Consider the following 21,636-nt stretch of genomic DNA (forward strand, 5'->3'; position numbering starts at 1 on the left):
GGCCACACCGGCCGGCGGTTATTTTCAGTTTATTAAGTAAGTACTTATTCAGTTTTTACGTGAGCTAGTATGTAAATAAACTCAAACAGCTGGAGCTGTCTACTGCCTACCACACTGAAGAGCCTATACGAACTGTAACATGCTGTCAATATGTATTCGACAATATCAGTTACACTGGCTCCACCAGTACTGTTTGGAATGCTTTACACATCGTGAGGGTTATCAAATCCATCTCCCTAACCTCGCACCTCCCAACATCTGAAGAGAACCAGAGGCTTAAATTGCATACCTCTACAACAGAATTCAGTCACCCATGTGTTACGGAACTTCAGATATTTCATCACAAGTCAAACAATGTGTTGCAGCAGATTACTGTTATAGGTCCTGTTCAATCACACGTACGGACACTCTCCTTGCAAGATAAACTATGTATGCGTGGCGAGTGGCTCCTCTCCACAAGTGCCAGCTATTCCCGAATGGGAAAGATTTACCGTATTTACTCGAATTTAAGCCGCACTCAACTCTAAGCAGCACCTGAAAAATCAGACTCGAAATCGAGGAAAAAAAATTTCCCGGATCTAAGCCGCACCTAAAATCCGAGACTGGAAATTCAAGGGGAGAGAAAAGTTTAGACCACACCTCCAAATCGAAACAAAGTTGGTCCAAAATATGAGACACGATTTAGGTCGAATGAATGACGATACAGCTATAGTAGTTTGGTTCGAGTCGTAAGCTTAGCAGTTAAGCTTTACCAGGTAGCCGTTGCTATGCATCGGGCACTCCGTCCGTATTTATACGAGTACCCTTCCTTTTTCACGTGCTTGGTCTGGTTTGAATTGATTGCTTATTTTTCTTTGATCTGATACGTGCCGTTCTCTTTGTTATAGGTGTTTACGTCACTCAAAGCTGAAAATGCATTACTGTACTGTGTCATGCATTGTTTGTCGCTTTCTGATAATGAGTGTTTACGGCCTGTCGCTGCTCGCGACATGGCTTGCTTTTGTGCGCACTACCGCCGCTTTAAAAAAAAGAGAGAGAGAGAGAGAGAGAGAGAGAGAGAGGAATCGGATCATTAGCGAAACAATGGCAAGAGACCGCTATTTGTTGTTACTTACACTGCTGTTTTCTTTGATAATGATCAACAAGAACCAAATAATAGACTGCGTATGAGAGAAGATGTTCTGAACGAGAGTAAAGTGAAAATTTTTCTCCGTTTGAAAATCTTTGCAGACGCCTCTTTAGTACATTACATATTGCACAGAAATTAGAATCATCTTAAATTTAAAAATCTAATCAATTGCCGCGCTTCATTTCTGACTGTATCACTATTCGGCATAAGAATAATAAGAATATAAACATGACATGACATGTATATTCTTCCGCGTTTGCTGTTGTCTCACTCTAGTTTGACAGACAGAATGTAAATGAGATAGCAGCAAACACGAAAGAATACATGGCAAAATGTTTATATTCGTATTATTATTATGGTGAAGAGAATACTGCATGTGATTCACAATTCATAAAAGTTCCTATTGGCAACCATCTCTTCTCACAGGTAGGAAAAAATTCAGAACGCAGAGTTGGCCATACTGATAAACATCCCAAACAGTCCTGCCAGTTGGATTTTCGCAATACATTGAAATGCTGCTACATTCGAAGATGAACAATACGGAATTTGTATTTACTTCGTTGGATAATGTATGAAAAGGCAGTGGTCGAAACTCAGGGCGGAGAAAGAAAGCTCGTCTTCCTCCTTTTTTTAATTTATTTACTGACACAGAGGTTTTGGTGCCAGTATTTATCTTTGTGCCTGCGAAGCGCTGCATATATTCGACGACAGAAATTAGTTGTGGCGGCACCTACCAACATTTTTCAGAACTTCCGCTTTGCACTTGATTCTAAGCCGCAGGCGGTTTTTTCGATTACAAAAACCGGAAAAAAGTGCGGCTTAGATTCGAGTAAATACGGTATGCAGCCTACCAGTAACACAATTAATGGTCATTCACAAATTCACCACCAAGTGACTACAACACTGCTTCAAAATATGCTGTCAACAGACAACGGCGATGCAGCGCATTTCCCAATCCAGTTCCTTTGCCACTGACGATACAAATTTCATGGACATCACCACAGTTACAAATTAAGCACTTCTCAGCCAGTGTTTACAGCAACGTATTTTACGCGAAACCTCACCTAACACCACAAAAAAATACTCAACTATATAAACACAAGCGTGGTGAAGTTATTTTGTCTACTCACGTAAGAGAAATAGACAGGAAATGTGAGGGAGATAGTGTCTGTAACAGGAAAACGAGCAGCACTCGTGGCGGAGGAAGTTGCCTTTCCTGGAGGGACAGTATGTTGTTGTTGTGGTCTTCAGTCCTAAGACTGGTTTGATGCAGCTCTCCATGCTACTCTATCCTGTGCAAGCTTCATCTCCCAGTACCAACTGCAACTTACATCCTTCTGAATCTGCTTGGTGTATTCATCTCTTGGTCTCCCTCTACGATTTTTACCCTCCAATACTAAATTGGTGATCCCTTGATGCCTCAGAACATGTCCTACCAATCGATCCCTTCTTCTAGTCAAGTTGTGCCACAAGCTCCTCTTCTCCCCAATTCCATTCAATACCTCCTCATTAGTTATGTGATCTACCCATCTAATCTTCAGCATTCTTCTGTAGCACCACATTTCGAAAGCTTCTATTCTCTTCTTGTCCAAACTATTTATCGTCCATGTTTCACTTCCATACATGGCCACACACCATACAAATACTTTCAGAAACGACTTCCTGACACTTAAATCTATATTACATGTTAACATATTTCTCTTCTTCAGAAACGTTTTCCTTGCTATTGCCAGTCTACATTGTATATCCTCTCTACTTCGACCATCATCAGTTATTTTGCTCCCCAAATAGCAAAACTCCTTTACTACTTTAAGTGTCTCATTTCCTAATCTAATACCCTCAGCATCACCCGACTTAATTCGGCTACGTTCCATTATCCTCGTTTTGCTTTTGTTGATTTTCATCTTATATCCTCCTTTCAACACACTGTCCATTCCGTTCACCTGCTCTTCCAAGTCCTTTGCTGTCTCTGACAGATTTACGTCATCGGCGAACCTCAAGGTTTTTATTTCTTCTCCGTGGATTTTAATACCTACTCCAAATCTTTCTTTTGTTTCCTTCACTGCTTGCTCAATATACAGATTGAATAACATCGGGGAGAGGCTACAACCCTGTCTCACTCCCTTCCCAACCACTGCTTCCCTTTCATGCCCCTCAACTCTTAGAACTGCCATTTGGTTTCTGTACAAATTGTAAATAGCCTTTCCTCTCTGTATTTTACCCCCGCCACCTTTAGAATCTGAAAGAGAGTATTCCAGTCAACATTGTCAAAAGCTTTCTCTAAGTCTACAAATGCTAGAAATGTAGGTTTGCCTTTCCTTAATTTAGCTTCCAAGGTAAGTCATAGGGTCAGTATTGCCTCCGTGTTCCATTATTTCTACGGAATCCAAATTGATCTTCCCCGAGGACGGCTTCTACTAGTTTTTCCATTCGTCTGTAAAGAATTCGCGTAAGTATTTTGCAGCTGTGACTTATTAAACTGATAGTTCGGTAATTTTCACACCTGTCAACACCTGCTTTCTTTGGGATTGGAATTATTATATTCTTCTTGAAGTCTGAGGGTATTTCGCCTGTCTCATACATCTTGCTCACCAGATGGTAGAGTTTTGTCAGGACTGGCTCTCCCAAGGCCGTCAGTAGTTCTAATGGAATGTTGTCTACTCCTGGGGCCTTGTTTAGACTCAGGTCTTTCAGTGCTCTGTCAAACTCTTCACGCAGTATCATAACTCCCATTTCATCTTCAGCCTCTTCCATTTCCATAACATTGTCCTCAAGTACATCGCCATTGTATAGACACACTATATATTCCTTCCACCTTTCTGCTTTCCCTTCTTTGCTTAGAACTGGGTTTCCATCCGAGCTCTTGATATTCATACAAGTGGTTCTCTTTTCTCCATAGGTCTCTAATTTTCCTGTAGGCAGTATCTATCTTACCCCTAGTGAGATAAGCCTCGTCACGGGTCTCCACACATACACACAGTCATCACCTCGCTTCAGAGGATGTCGAGACTCGTCTGTAACACATTTCACCCCTGACGATGTTGTCGGTTGACACGGGAATGGCAGAACTGTAGGAAAGCTGCAAGACGTCATGTCGTGTCAAGTGGAGCACTCGAACGGGATGTCTGGGTAATACGGCTTTTTTCTTGTAGCCTGTTCATTACAGTCTGATTGGAATAGAGGCTTCAGTGGCCGTTCTGAGATCGTGTAGCAGTACTTTGGCAGTATCCGTACGATGCTGCAACACAGGGCGGGCCAGATATCGGTCTTTACACGGGGTCATAATGTGTTGTCGAATTTGTCCGACTCGCCTTGTGTACGAACCTGTCTCCCTGTAACGTGTCCACAACCCGTGAATGACAGACGGAGAGGCACTGGTATCTGCAGCAACGTGACAGAAAGTCTATCCTTGTCGGATCAGACTGGCTTTGCAAATGGCAGTGCATTAAGATGTTGCATTGCAAGTGCTCGGTCGAATAAAATGCCCGCAAATAACATGTCAACTCACTAGAAAACACTGGGATACCAGTACTCAATTCCTTCTAATGGGTCACCTGACACTATGATGCATGATGCAGCTAACAGATGGTGAATGATTTTAATTGTTGCACACATTGAAAGCAATGATCTCAAGCCATACTGCCTGTTTCAAATGGATTTAACATACCAGACATTGATCTACGTGTTCCCCTAATTATTTTGAACAGTGTACGTTTGAGATAAAAGAGGGGTTTTCATTCAAAACAATTAAACAAAAAGACAAAGAAACTTTATAGAAAAGTTTAATATTTGTCAGTCACTTCTATGAAATAATAGAAAAGAGAGGAAATTATAAACTTAACAATTCATTAATTGTTTATTATAAAAATAGTCAGTAGCTGATCTGCTGGCTGTGCCTACATACTACACCTTTATCTACTTTTGTAGCTCTTGTAAACAACAACATACCATGAAAAACAGAGTTTTCCAATCTCTGTTTTCACCCTTCAACACTGACTATTCATAATGCCCAAATAGTTGTATGACCCTCTATTACAACACAATTTTTGTGATGAGTTTTAAAGGTTAGATTAAATAGCAAAATACTGATGACTTTGTCAAGTTCAACCCTTATTGCTTTTTGAAAAAAAACAACAGAGTATATGTACTGTTTTCTTTTGCCTCCCCGTTTTATTTGATATTTTGATTCTAGGTATCTGGAAACATATAATACAAAAGTCTTAGAATTTTTCAATCTTTGATGCATACATTTATTATTGGAATTAATAGGAATAAGAAACCAAAAATATGTTCTTTCAGAAACTGATTATTCCGAGCAGGTTTTACAGTCAGGTTAAACTGGGGATGAAGAGAGCGGGAAAACTGATACAACCGAGAACCGGTTGTTTCAGTCGTAGCTGCAGTCACTACCTCAAATTTGCAAAATAATGAAGACTCAAATCTGACAATACAATTAATGTTAGAGAAAAAGCATAGACTTCCTTCAGGTTTGTTACTAAAAACTTTCTAGGGTGTATAAAATAGCCCAATAATAAGAACACTGTCAAAACCATGCTGGAATATTTCAAGAAGTTGGGTTGTAGCATGTGTGTAAAGTTTACTTCCTACATGCCCATTTTGATTATTACCTTAAAAATCAGGAACATTATAACAAAGAGCAAGAAGAATGCTTCCACTGAGATGGTTTCAGGATAAATGACAGGTGAAGGTGGAATGAAAGTATGATGACCAACTATTGTTGAATATTTAAAGTGAAGATGGAAATTCCTAAAGAATTTAAAAATGGAGAACATTTGAAATTTAAATTTAACAGAATACTCATAATGTGGCTAAGATAAAGATTTGTACTACTTTAAGTATATGGCTGAAAGATAAACTAATAATTATAAAAATATGTATCTTGATTGAAATTTCAATATTTGTGCTTCAGCTTTTAAAATATGAGATCTTATTTTGTGAAAAATCCTGACATGATAGTACATTTTTTAAAAGTCATCTGAAAAAAATTTAGAAACACAGGCCTGTGTAACTTTTGGCTTATGTTTCAAAGGCAGTAGCCTTTTCTAAATTTGGAATACAGAATAAAAGTACAGGCTAATACAATTCAAGGGAAAGACAAAGGGAAAACATGGCTCATACACAAAACTACAGGCTGTTTGTAAAAAAAAAAGTGTATTTTAAACACAGAGGGGTAAACAATGTAGGGAAGAGAATGCAAAAGGTAAACATATTTTTAAGAAAGTCAATATACATGAAACTTTCTATGTACACAAAACAGACAATATTAAATTAATAGTTTTTTGCTACAATGACAGGAGACATTTTCATTATAAAACAGACAAGAGACAACATTAGAGATGTAAAGAAATGAGGTACCACTCTACTTATTGCTCTCAGAAACTATCATATCCCATATTGGTTTCCACCCACATCAATTACTCGATGACAGATGAACAAACAAGGTACAGCAGACTTATAACACAATGATTATAACAGCAGCTGCTAATCAACAAGAAATATGTTTATAAAACTGTCACATGCATTCAACAGTAATTGCCTCAGAAAGTGCCCAGCAGTTGGTAACAGTTTCTTTCCTTGAATATTTTGTCACTCACATTGTTAATAGGAGGTGAAAGTAAGTTCACACATCACACAAATTGACACTTTCTCTATTTATCCTTTAGCAACATCAAGTCACAATCTATTCATACAAAAATTAAAACCATAGTTACACAAAAGCCAATTTTTTAAAAGTGATACAATGGAATGATGGTAGAAACTTTCGTTACAGTGTATAACGGAACCACAATACTATTGTAATCATACAAATATACCCAATAGCAGAGCTAAGAAAATTGAAGTCTAACAATTTTATGTTCTATGGCCTTCACATGAGCAAAATGGACATGTGCACAGATTACATTAACACTGTACATTGTGGTATCTAACAAAAACATAAATAATCATCATTATCAAAACTATATACACAACAAGTGATATAAAATAGATAAATGGTTGTATTGTGTATCTGACAGTTAAGGCCATAGCATACCTGCATACTTAAATTTATTTATACAGATGCCTGCTGTCATATATGAGAGATTCTTCCTTTACAGTGCAACAAACTTCATAAAGATTTTAGAACCTATTCTTCTGCAACAGATGTTGCAGATACTAAATGAGTATACAAAACTATACACTTGTATAGTATTATATGCCATTTGACAGATAAAGAAATGCAAATAATGAAGTTCGTACTGCATTCGTTTCTCCCTTTTCTTCCATGTCATGCATTTACATTGCTAATTTTATACAAACATAATACCTGAAATTATTTCAGTTTGTAGAAAAATATGACGATATATCTTTCATAGCTGTTAAGCCTATAGGATCAAAAGCAAATTATATACACTGAATTATTCTACTTTTTTCATCAAGCCTGCATTAAAATATTGGATGTGGCATTAAATATAATACCTATATTTTAAAATTACAATTATAAATTTATGAGATCATTAATTAAAATTAGCAGCTTATTAAAGTACACACTGATGATACACCTAGTATGAAAGTGATTTCATTTACAGTTTTTTACAAACAGTATTGAAACACAATCTGTCTCTATTTACAAAACACCCATACAGGAATATTCTCTCTCTCTCTCTCTCTCCCCCACCCCCCACCCCTCCCCCAAAACACACACACACACACACACACACACACACACACACACACACACACACACACACACAGAGAGAGAGAGAGAGAGACTCTTAATGTTATGTTTCAACATGTATTCACATATTTTGCTTTCAAAAATAAGGAATCATTAATCCCTAAAGTACTATCACATAACATGTCCAATTTAGACATCTAATAATTACACTGTAAGTTTATTTACATTTTAATATCTAACACAGGATCTGGTACTCATCCCTGTGTGGCTCAATTTCTGTTAAATCAACTGTTAGTGTGTCAGTGGAAACTAAAACTTCTGTGGTTTCCACAATGAAGAGGATAATTGTTTTCTATTAAACTGCTATAACTCAGTAACAGTCACGTTGCCACAAGCAAAAGTCAAAATAAATAAATTAATTACTTTGTGTAGGAAGGGTTTTGCTATATACCCACCATCCTCGATTACAGGAAATCTGCAACAAATAATCTGCTTCCTTAGCAGGAATTAGAGTTTACAGTGAGTGTCAAGCTAGTTTGCATAATGTTTTCTTTAAATTAATTTCAAATCTCTTCTACAATGTCAGTGTTCAATAATGAAGCAATATTCTTGGAAAACAAAAAATTGCTACAGGTGATGAAAAAAAAAACCCACACCTAAGTCATGAAAAAGATTTGCTGATTTAATAGTGAAGCAGTGCCTGACCGACATTGCAAAATATGATTATACACAATTCTCTCTTCAAAATAATTTTTTCCATTAAAGCAGTGCCATCCATTAATAGCAGCAACCATTTACAAAAATATTTGAACTTTTTTCAATGAGCCACATTATTTTATAAGATGATAAGATGATCTTGTAATATGTAGGTATTATAAGATGACTCTTTAATATGCAGAACAAAATTTTTCTGAGTTAAATGAAAAATATTATACCTGGCAGAAGAGGGACTTAATTTTACCAATAACGGGTTGTTGCTCTAAATAGTAAATATCTCCAATATGCTACATATGTATCTACAAAATACTGAAATAACAAGTAACATGTAACTACCCTGAACAATAATAAATAATTTTTTACAATATATTATTATTCACATATATTAGAACACAGGTCACACTTACATTTCAAAATCCAAAGCTGTATTTGATGGTAATATATAGCAGTTCCAGATAAATGAAAGAATTGTAATTCATTTTCAGTTCTTTACATGCAAGCATTGTTTGTTTATGTAAAGAATCTGGGGTATGCGATTTTGCATATTTAAAACTGCCAGGTATAAGTTAGCCACACCTTTAACTACAGATTACCAATTTTTGCAGTAAGAATTAACAATGCACCATGTCCCACAATAATGATTACTACAGCTTCCCAATTTACATCAAGGACACCGACCATTGGTGGGATTATCATTAGACACCGAGAGGTGCTCCCAGTCGTCCACCTCACCCTCGTCATTGTCACTCTCTTCCGACAAACAACCTTCAGAATCGCTCGAGCTCGTGCTGCTTCCACTGCTGCTGCATGACGATCGCTGGGTGTCATCTGGGTCGTAGAGCACCTCAGCCCCCGGAAAAATGTATCGGTTTGGATGTACAAAATAGTAAGAATTATCTGAAAAAGAGAAAGAACAACCTATGTTTAAATTTTTTCTGATTGCCTGAAATATCTAACAGGAAGTACAAAACAAGAAGTTTTATTTGTAGTGGATGATTTCATTGTAAGTCATTACTTTATTCAACAATTTGGGTCTTCTGCACAAACTACCATACTTTTTATAGAACTTATATTATTTTAAAAACTTTCATAATACATGAAGGGATTTGAAATTTAAAATTTTCCCAGCAAATTAAATGTTCGAAAAGATTTCGGGATTGCAGCTGATTGTCATAAACTTCATTCAACAACATTTCAACTTGATGCATGCCAGTCATCTTCAGGTGAGCTGTCGAAGACTGACAGACATGTTCTCCACTCCGCCTTATATAGAGCGCAGATAGTATTGGCGCACATGCATCAGGGTCACGGTGACAGAAGAATCACACCACTTGGCGGCAGCGTCCTCACTGGTGGAACTGCAAGAACCAGCTGTCTTTGGTGTTGTCACTCGTCGCAGTATTCTGGTGTCTTCATCTGGAGCACATCTCGGAGATGACGAGATTCCACACATTACCCAACTGGTAGCCGCTTTCGTGGTTCATTAGATTTTCTGTGATGATTTCAACAGATTTTTTTATAACAGAGTCCCAAAAACATGTTGCTGTGGTCAAAATTAATGTTTTCTCTTACTCCATTGAATGTCTGTCAGAGATCTAAGATTTCGGACTTGCTGGGATCATTGAAGGATAATGTGTTATGCAGAAGGTGGGAATTTACAAAATACCTTGCCAGTGTGGTATGGCCTATAACAACACACACAGTGGAAGAACGTTCCACAGAACATAAACTCTACACTCGCCTTCTGCAACCCAGCAAGACTGCAGTTGCGGAACACTGTATCTCCGACGGATATTCAATGGAGCATGACAAAACATTAATTCTGGCCACAACAACTTCTTTTTGGGACTCCGTTATAAAAGAATCCGTTGAAGTACGCATCGTTGAAAATCTATCGAAATGCGACAGCAGCTGCCAGCTGGATAATGCGTGCAATCCCGTCATCTCTGAGATTTGCTCCAGACGGAGACACCAGAATACTCCGATAACTGCACTGAGTGACAATGCCGAAGACAGCCGATCCTTACAGTTCCACCAGTGAGGGAGGTGGAGTCCTTCTGTCACCGTGAGTCTGACGCATGCACGACAATACTGTCAGTGTGCCATATAGGCGGAGCGGAGAACGTCTTCAATGGCTCACCTGAAGATGAATGGCAGGTGTCCAGTTGAAATACCGTGGAATAAAGTTTACGATGGCCAGCTGCAATCCCGAAATCTCTTCAAACGATGAGGTGGTTCTCAGCCAAAAACATGGTCTGAAATCTGACTTGCTAAGTGTAGAGAAGAGACTTGTGGCGTAACAACTAAAAATTGCATTTTTCATATTACGACAGACAGAAGACATGACCTATACAATAAAAAATAAGCATGATTAAGAACTTATCAAAGTTTGGTGATCAATCCTCCCAGCTTCTGCTAAGCCTCTGCCCCACACCCACCTTGGCCTGCCCCAGGACCCTAACCTCCCTCACCCTACTCACCAGTATCTCCTTCCTCTGTTCTGTCATTCCCTGCCAACCCACTCCTCCTCCTCCTCCTCCTCATCAATGCTGGTGAGTCGCATCCCTATCCTGTGCAAATGTTGCCTCACTGCACGCTGTCGGCCGTCCTTCCCTGACCCTACCTCTTGCTACCCACCTCCTTTCTACCTTCGCCTCTCAGTCTTTTTACGTGTTCATCAAATGTCTCTAAGAACACTATAATGTCATCTAAATAACAAAGACACATCGTCCACTTCAGGTGCCTTAGAAGATTATCCATCATTCATTCAAAAGTTGCTGGTGCATTACACAAACCAAACGGCATTACCTTACATTCATACAGGCCCTCATGATCAGCCTCATCTACTTCGATTTACCAGTATCCCGAGTACATGTCCACGGTTGAGAAAAACTCAGCCCCCTTTAGACAATCTAGTGTATCGTCAATTTTTGGAAGGGGATAAACGTTCTTTTTAATTATTTTATTAAGCTTCCTGTAATCAACACAAAAGCACCAACTGCCATCATTCTTCCTGACGAGAACCACTGGTGATGATCATGGGCTCAGCGAGGGCTGAATGATGTCATTTTTAATCCATTTCTTTACCTCGTCTCGAATTACTCGTCGTTCCGTTGCTGACACACGGTATGCTCTCCGGCTTATTGGTTCATGGTCTCCAGTGCTAGTCTGATGCTTAACTGTTGATTTGTCTAATTTGCTCTTCATCTGTGGATTGAAGCACTCAGAGAGCTCTTGAAGAATGGCAAGTAGCTTCTTCTGTTGTTACTTAGTGAGATCTGGGATAGTCGATCTAGAAGATCGTGTCTTGTAGTGGTAGCACCAATTACGCCCACAAACTCGGCTTGGGAGGCTTCCATGACGCTCAGCTGTTCAGCAATTAACAGCTCAGCGTTTGCTACGCACATGCGCCTTGGAAGGATCTGCGGTTCTCGGCGACAGTTAACCATCCATAATTCACCGAATCCATTCTTAAATGAGATGACAGAGGCTGGAATGAGCAAGTTATTCTTCAGTGGTATGCTTCTCTTACATTCCACTACAAGATCCATGGGTTGATGCACGGCATGACACATGACAGTTACCTTTGTAGTGCTAACTGCAAGAATGATCACTTCATCCAGCACACACAGTCTCCACACACTCGGATGCACATCTTCCTGTCCACAGTATCTCATCTCGTTTAGCATAATATTTGAGTGGCCACAATCTATAATTGCCTGAGAAGCTTTCAAAAAGTCCCATCCGAGAATGACGTCATGACTACACACTTGTAAGACGATGAATTCTAAGGGCTGTGTATGACCACTTATACCCACACGAATGACACATTTTCCTGTAGTTTTCTATTTCCCATTATCCACCTTCAACAGAGACGTTGTTTTGTTGTCGACGAATACGGTTTTCTGCAACTGGTGACGGTACTTCTCCGAAATGACTGAATATGATGCTCCAGAGATCACAACAGCTTGGGCTTGCCGGCCGTCCAAGAGGGTATCGCGTAGTTTCCTATCATTTTTCTAGTGTTCGACAGTGGAGGATTTTTCTCTTCGGTGGCCTCACCACCGAGGTAGGTCGCACCCTTTAGTTTTCCAGGTTTGCGGCAGCTAGGTGATTGGCTGGAGCTTCTAAAAGGCGATGGAGGCCTTGACTGGCGAGTTGGAGAGCGTCCTCTCCAGCGGCTAGCTTGCAGCGATGGTGACCTACGTCATCCTGCACCCACATCTTCTTGTTCATCTTTGTCGTCCCGAAGTTGGCATTGGCTAAGACCGTTGTGCTGTCTTCTGGTGTGGGCGTCGTCAAATATCCGCCGCCTTTCTCGACAATAGAGCACCACATGTCCCACATGTCCACAGTGGAAACATACTGGTTGGTTATCCTGGGTCCTCCAGACGTCAGTCTTCCTTGGTGTCCAAACAGGTTTCTCATGTGTCATTGTAGGAACGTAACTTTGCCTGGGTCTCGACTTTTTCACTGTTTTAAAGGGAAATGCAGGACGAGAGATTGGGTTCAATATCTGTTCCACTTCCTCGCTTATGACCTCTTGAAGCGTCTCGGTTTTTTGCTCGCCATGCAATCCAAGTGCCTTCTGAACTTCCTCGCTCACTATCTGAAGAAGAACACTTGTGAAATCAGTTCCTTACAGACATCGATACGTCGTTTGGAAGCCGTTCAAACTTCTTGCGTGTAATTCCTTTTTGATGCATCGATACTGGCACCATTTTATAAAGTCGGCTGCTGTGAAACCTACTTCAGGAGTAGGGCTTGATACATGTCCTCAGCAACACCCTTCATGTGATGTGCAACCTTATCTTCCTCCTTCATTCTAGGAACCATTATTTTACACAGAATACAAGGTGTCTTGAATGTAAGATGCTGTCGTTTCTCCTGGACGCTGTGCCCTGCACTTTAATTTACCTTCAGCCTTGCACTTCTGTCGTGTGTCGCCGAAATACTTGCGCAGTTCTGCCTGGAATACTTCCCAGCTTGTGAACTTCTCCTCGTTGTTCTCATACCACTGCTTGGAAGTGCCCTCCTAGTAGAAAAATACATTAGCCAAACACACGGCGTCATCCCATTTGTTAAATTTGGCTATACATTCATATACCTTCAGCCACTTGTTTGGATCTTGCCTAACGTCACCAGAGAACCCGGAAGGATGTCTCATGTGGTGGCACACAGTTGCTGTCATCATTAACACCCTCTTCCTTCTTCTGTCTCCGATAGATTGTGATCTGTTGAATATGGCTCGAACTCTGGTTTCTCACCACATAAACAGCGATTCTGTCGTGGCCTCATGGGAGCTACTGTGCACTGTCACAAGTACCAATATCCAGCACCTACGTCACGTAGAGGAGGTGTAATTAGATGAATGACGAACACTAACTTCACTTATCGAAGGTTTATTCAGCACTTGCACATACAAGAGTGTGGAGCGAACTGCCTCTGGCCAGAACACATACGGTATATATACAGCTACAGAACATTTCAGTACAATGATTCTTGATATTTGTGGATACTTCTAGAATGTACTCGAACTGAATACAGAAATTAAAACGCTTCAGTTCAGGTGAGTTTTGAACTTACGACCCTCCATGCAAAAGACTAGTATCATAACCACTACACCATGGTGACTGCTACTCAGCTCCTTCTGTGACAATCGTGGGAAAAATGGTATCATCATCTAGGTGGTAAACTTAAAATGCTGGGAAATATTGATTTTGCTGAGAAAGTCTGAAAGATTACATCACTGCTATCAGTTAATTGCTAGGACACTGTAGCCAAGTAGACTAACCAACCTGACTAACCAACCTAATAAACTTTCACAGAAGAAGTCTCAAAATTCAAACTACTTTTGTTAATCTGGTCAGCCTTTATTTCCTTTAAAGCTTAAAATATTCTTGAAAAACAAAAAATATACATATTCAACTTCAGCAAATGTACTTATATTACACAAATCAAAAAAAGTTTGCATCACCCCGATTCCCAGAACACCTGAAGATAGACGTCGACTGTGGATACTGCATCACAGACACAGTTCCTTTGACTGTTCAGAGATGTCACTAAACCTGCCCAAAGATGTAAACAACCAACCATGAGCAGAGCCTATTAGACAGGGGGGGGGGGGGGGGTCCGACAGCCGATCAGTTCCAGTCATTCCACCATGAAGGAGGTACACGGCTTGTTTTTTCTGTAGTTCAACCATGCCTAGACGGTCAACACCACTGTTCGATCGCGTCCGCATTGTTACTTTGTGCCAGGAAGGGCTCTCAACAAGGGAAGTGTCCAGGCGCGTCTGAGTGAACCAAAGCAATGTTGTTCCGACATGGAGGAGATACAGAGAGAAAGGAACTGTCGATGATATGCCTCGCTCAGGCTGCCAAAGGGCTGCTACTACAGTAGATGACCGCTATCTACGGATTATGGCTCAGAGGAACCCTGACAGCATGTTGAACAATGCTTTTCATGCAGCCACAGGATGTTGTGTTATGACTCAAAATGTGTGCAACAGGCTGCATGATGTGCAACTTCACTCCCGACATCCACGGCGGGGTCCATTTTTGCAACCACGACACCATGCAGTGCAGTACAGATGGGCTGAACAACAATGCCACACGGACCACTCAGACTTTACTTTTCCCAGCGAATTGAATGCTCAAATAACTTACGGGTTTGCTGCCGGGTGACATCGTCGAACACCGCCGATATTTCGAAAGGAGCACACCCTGCCATTCTCAAGGCACAAATGCAAGGAAGAAGAAATGTGCAAGGAAATTTAATACCTCGGTTCACAGAGGAGAACAAGGAAGACAACACACACAGAACAAGTGTCAACACAAACAAAGATAACCAACATCAGAAACATCGATAGTTACTATTAATCAACAGGTGAGGTAGCACTAATTCTGTCCCTCTGTTTTTTGATGAGAGAGAGAGCTGGATTCCAAGCAGCATTTAAACAAAATCCACCATCTCTGTTAATAAGGTTGCTTGATAGTTTGATTTAAACAGCTTCCTTAATAACACTATCCCAATAGCTGGACGTGCAAGCCAGAATCTCCGTGTTGTTGTATTCCATAGGATGACTGGTGTCAAGGCAATGTTCTGCAATAGCGGATTTGCTCGGCTGTTGTAAGTGTGTGTGACGCGTATGTTCAATACACCGGTCTTCCACAGTCCTGATTGTCTGACCAATATATGACATGTCACAACTGCAAGGAATACGATAGACCCCAGCCTTACTCAAGCCAAGATCATCTTTTACGGACGCCAACAGGGCCTTAATCTTAGAAGGTGGTCGAAAAACACATTTCACATCATATTTCTGCAAAATATGGCCAATCCTGTTGGAAATGCTTCCTGCGTAAGGCAAAAAGGCCGTAGACTTAGGTGCCACTTCGTTGCTATCATCACTCACCTGTTGCACAGAAGGCTGATAGCACAACGCACGTTTGATCTGCATCTCAATATAGCCATTCTGACGAAAGGTGACTTCGAGATGTGATAGCTCAGCTCCCAATCTTTCAGGGTCTGAGATAACGCGGGCCCTGTGAACCAAGCTACGAAGTACTCCTTCACGCTGAGCTGGATGGTGATAACTATCAGCTCGCAGATACAAGTCAGTGTGGGTAGGCTTCCTATAAACAGAATGTCCCAACGTACCATCAGTATTCCTTTTGACCAACACATCAAGGAAGGGAAGGCATCCATTCTTTTCCACCTCCATTGTGAACTGAATATTCGGGTGGATTGAATTCAGATGTTCCAAAAACCGGTAAAAATCTCACTACCATGAGGCCAAACAACAAAAATATCGCATATATATCTGAAAAAACACGCAGGTTTTAAGGTCGCTGACTCCAATGAACGTTCCTCAAAGTCCTCCATAAACAAATTGGCCACAATAGGTGACAACGGGCTTTCCATTGCAACTCCATCAGTCTGTTCGTAGTACTGACCATTGAATAAAAAGTAAGTGGAAGTCAGTACATGTCGAAACAAATTTGTTAACTCGACACCGAACTTAACCTACATTAGCTGCAACGAATCAGAGAGAGGAACACGAATGAAAATAGAAACCACATCAAAACTGACTAAAATATCAGAGTCATTCAAACGCAATCCCTGCAATCGACGTAAGAAAGCTGCAGAGTTCTTAATGTGGTGTTCACACCTACCTACTAGTTGGCTCAACAAACTAGCAAGATGTTTAGCTACAAGATAGCATGTGAAATGTGTTTTTCGACCACCTTCTAAGATTAAGGCCCTGTTGGCATCCGTGAAAGATGATCTTGGTTTGCGTAAGGCTGGGGTCTATCATATTCCTTGCAGTTGTGACATGTCATACATTGGTCAGACAATCAGGACTGTGGAAGACCGGTGTATTGAACATAAGCGTCACACACGCTTACAACGGCCGAGCAAATCTGCTATTGCAGAACATTGCCTTGACACCGGTCATCCTATGGAATACAACAACACGGAGATTCTGGCTTGCACGTCCAGCTATTGGGATAGTGTTATTAAGGAAGCTGTTGAAATCAAACTATCAAGAAACCTTATTAACAGAGATGGTGGATTTTGTTTAAATACTGCTTGGAATCCAGCGCTGTCTCTCATCAAAAAACAGAGGGACAGAATTAGTGCTACCTAACCTGTTGATTAATAGTAACTATCGACATTTCTGATGTTGATTATTTTTGTTTGTGTTGACACTTGTTCTGTGTGTGTTGTCTTCCTCGTTTCTGTGTGCTGTCTTCCTTGTTTCTCCTCTGTGAACCGAGGTATTAAATTTCCTTGCACATTTCATCTTCCTTGCATTTGTGCCTTGAGAATGACACGGTGGGCTCCTGTCGAAATATCGGCGGTGTTCGACGATGTCACCCTGCAGCAAACTTGTAAGTTATATGGACCACTCAGGTTTGGCATCACGTTCTCTTCACCGATGAGTGTCACATATTCCCTCAACCAGACAATCGTTGGAGACGTGTTTGGAGGCAACCCAGTCAGGCTGAATGCCTTAGACACACTGTTCAGTGAGTGCAGCAAGGTGGAGGTTCCCTGCTGATTTGGGGTGGCATTATGTGTACACTGCTGGAGGTTGCGGAAGGCGTCATGACGGCTGTACGATATGTGAATGCTGTCCTCTGACCGATGAGCAACTACATCGGCAGCATATTGGTGAGGCATTCGTCTTCATGGACGACATTTAGTGGCCCCATTGTGCACATCTTGTGAATGACTTCCTCCAGGATAATGACATCTCTCGACTAGAGTGGCCAGCATGTTCTCCAGACATGAACTCAATTGAACATGCCTGGTATACATTGAAAAGGGCTGTTTATGGATGAAGTGAGCCACCCACCACTCTGAGGGCTCTACGTTGAATCGCTGTTGAGGTGTGGGACAATCTGGACCATCAGTACATTGATGAACCTGTGGATAGTATGCCACAAGCAATACAGGCATGTATCAATGCAAGAGTATGTGCTACTCGGTATTGGAGGTACCGGTGTGTACAGCAATCTGGACCACCATCTCTGAAGGGCTCGCTGTATGGTGGTACGACATGCAACGTGTGGTTTTCATGAGTAATAAAAAGGGTGGAAATTATGTTTATGTTGATCTCTATTCCAATTTTCTGTACAGGTTCCAGAACTCTTGGAACCGAGGTGATGCAAAACTTTTTTTGATGTGTGTGTTAATCATGTAGAGCATAAATGGAATTAAACTTTTATGAAACTCGTTATTTTTACACTGTGTGAAAAACAAAGACTTCTCTGTAGGGTGCACAACAACAAAATGTGTTTATTCAGTGGTGTAATTCAGTCTAAACTTTATATTAATCTGTGAACATTTAACTGTTCCATATTTATCAAACAGACTAACCTGGTAACCTCGTAGCCAAGCTCTCTCTGATCTTCGGCTCCCAGCACGATCGCAGCATGTCTAAATTGTCTTCCGATTTCTGATGTTCATCACAAGAGTCTAAAGACATATGTCTTTCCTTATTCATAACGCCACTTGCAATGCTGCTGCAACCGTCCCCTATGCCACTGTCCCTGGTCGAGTCGACTGACATGTGACGACAACTAATGCTACTGCTCCTTCCGCCACTGCTACACTCCACCTGTGCACAGGAAGAATCGGCAGCTTCAGTACAGAATCTTGACGGATCGACAAGAATTGTGTTCTGGCTACTGCTCAGTGATGTGCTGTTGGGTTGCAGTGAAGGCTCGTTACACATTCTCGGAGCATGTAAACTACGCCCGCAACTATTATTAATGCCTATATTTTCAGCAGCTCTCTCACGAGTGTCTGTTACAAGAACCTGGGCATTGACATCTCTGGATGAATCTGCTACCAGGTTATCTACAGGACTGTCCACAGATAAGCACACTCCACTGTCCCTTGTTGAAGAGTCAATAGACATATGTCGTTCCTTATGGACCACACATTTTGTGCTATCAGCTGTCACTGCTAAACTGCTGTCTACAACCATATGCAACGAATCAGTTTCAGATGTTTCCGCATACTGGCCACCGTCACTGCTCGATACTGGATTGACAGCGAGACTGCTTACTGAAGACGTGGCCCGAGTGACAGTTTTTGAGTTTAGTCTGTCTCGGCCGCTGTGACCAGAAGGATGAACTTTGGCACTGTCGAGGCTGTAATCTGTAGGACACTGGTCACTGTTCCTCTCTTCCCACGTGTCATCAAAATTTGTCCTCCAAGACTTCTCACGTGTCAGAAGATGCTTTGCTTCTGTAAGAGGTTTAGGGGTACTACACACTTCGAGCCAATCTCCGCCGAGCCTGAAAAGAAAATTTGGAAGAAAAATTGTATTATGGTAAAGAATAGCTAAACCGCTGATATAACATGAAGCAGTTGTTATTACTAAACATATATGACCAAATGAATAACTATAAAAATGAATACAAAATTATGACAATAATGGAAATTCCGGATGAAAAGATATATAAAATAAGGAAAAGGTAATCACTTTCCTGTACAGGACGGGTAAATGGTGCACAGGAAAACATAATAGAATCGAGTTAATAATAGCTTTTGAGCTCTTGCTCTTTTTGCAGTAAGAATGCACACAACTACACTGACAGCCAAACTTATGTACATTTCGGTGCCTGGGTGGTTGTGTGTATGAATGTGTGTACTTTTACTACAACAAGAGCAAGAGCTCAAAAGCTACACAAATGTTTCCTATTATGTGTTTCTGTGCTCCACGCACCAGTCCTCTTTAGATACCTATGTATACCTCTCCTGTATTTCATGTACAAATATAAAATTAAAATTTTAAAATAAAAATATTATGCAACAACAAAGTTGTAATAATATGGAAGCTTTTATTCTACAAAATTTTACTACTTTCTCCCACCATTGACTTTTACTGTGTCGGCACTGCGGCCTCAATAAATTCAAAGATGGCACAAGGTTGCCAGTAGTCTATTAAGTGCTACAGGCTGTTTGTGAGCATGTGCTAGTTTTGAGGTGTGCAAGTGGACAGGAATACAGCACCCACCGAAACATGTGCCATGCACAAATGTACACGGCAGTGTCATCAATGGACGTAATCTTGGAATAAACTGTGCGAACACATCTGCTGGCAGTTCAGTCGCCAGCCACAGTTGCACTCAAAAATAAGTGTGGTCTCAAAACTGGTCACAGGCACATCACAAAGCAGTCACAGACTGGTGGAAACAGTGCAGTTCTTTGAATCTACCCAGTACACTGAGGGTACAACTTACAAAGCATGAAAACAGTGGACTGATGGTACACAGCAGTTCCACATCAAAATTAAGATACTTCACACTGAAACAATTTTTTGTTATATTAGATGGAAAAATAAACACCAAATCAAAATATCATTCTTAAGCTATGAAGAATACTTTAACATTGCCTACTTCAGGGAACTACTATTGTAATTTTTCAGGGTTTGACACTCCCAGTTTAGCCTCATTCTCTTTCAAACCGCCAACTACTTCTTACTGATAGTGGAATATATTGCACTGATAAATCTTTATAAATTGTGCTGTGTTTCCATCATATTATTCAATACAGAATGTTATCTCTTACTATACCAACATGCACTTGATAGTCTCTCTTTTTAAACTTCTAATTGTTTTGTTCATTGTGCAGCATTAAAAAAATGTAAAAAGTAATCCAACTTAGGTACATAAGTGTCGCTGGAATACAGCCACCTGTACTCGGTGAGGCTTTGCGTGTGCTAGCTATTGGTGTGTCTACAACATTTCCTATTGTGTATCACACATTTCTGACGTGACTCAACTCTTGAAACTTGAGGAGGTGTGACATGCGTGCCATTAAAATTCAAGCACCGGAAACGATGGCAAATAACAAAATTTTACTTACTGTAGGTAAAACAGTACAATAGGAAGAATACCACAGTAAAATTAATAGGAGATTCAAGAGTCTGCAAATTGCAAAATTGAGTACACAGAGCCGCCATCTTTTGCAGCGGCAGTGACTCTAACCCTACTGGGTACAGAGTCGAACTGAGCTCGGATGACAGATCCCTACGCACAGCAGAGGTCATTAATTGTAGTGACTTGTACTTCCATCTCTCTTGTCTAAGAATATGTATGCGCATAGCACAAATCAATTACACAGGAATTGAGCATCCAATACTATGGATAATATTGTAATACATTTTTTGTTTAGTCGATAGGACCATCTGCTCGATCTATGTTAACAATGGTACACTTCAAGTGATACTGGGATGTGTGACGAACAAAGGTACTGAATAAAGATCGTCTCTCCCCCTTGGCACGACTAGCACAAATGTGACAAGCAGAGAGAACTACTCTCACAACATAAACTACAACATGTGTTTAAATGTGGGTTATAAAAGGTAAAAGTGAAGAATATTTGGTATATATCCTTAGGATTCAAGGTTGAATCACACTGGAAATACGTAGTACATCTTTCAGCCTCCACTCTATTAAAAAATTTAACAATAATTCTTTTGGAGGTTCTATGAAAGTAGACTTCTAGAAAGAGAAAAAGAAACCCATACAACACACAAATTCACGTTTGATTCCTTTTCTCTTTAGAGACATACAGAAAATGTACAAGAAGT

At 40.5% G+C, this 21,636-nt stretch overlaps 1 protein-coding gene across 4 annotated transcripts in view; it reads right to left on the bottom strand.

Moving 5' to 3' along the window:
- Nucleotides 1-7,842: 7,842 nt before the first annotated feature.
- LOC124545857 (NAD-dependent protein deacetylase sirtuin-1) overlaps nt 7,843-21,636 on the bottom strand; it is a 55,893-nt gene continuing 42,099 nt past the window's right edge. For all 4 annotated transcript variants that reach the window (XM_047124826.1, XM_047124819.1, XM_047124840.1 and 1 more), the window contains 2 exons: nt 18,411-19,336; nt 7,843-9,419 (listed from right to left, as the gene is read on the bottom strand). In XM_047124826.1, coding sequence (XP_046980782.1) covers nt 9,187-9,419; nt 18,411-19,336 — 1,159 coding nt within the window. In that variant the 3' untranslated portion in view covers nt 7,843-9,186. The remainder of the gene's footprint in view (nt 9,420-18,410; nt 19,337-21,636) is intronic.

Source organism: Schistocerca americana, chromosome 1 (genome assembly GCF_021461395.2).
Source record: "Schistocerca americana isolate TAMUIC-IGC-003095 chromosome 1, iqSchAmer2.1, whole genome shotgun sequence".
NCBI classification, from domain to species: Eukaryota; Metazoa; Arthropoda; class Insecta; order Orthoptera; family Acrididae; genus Schistocerca; species Schistocerca americana.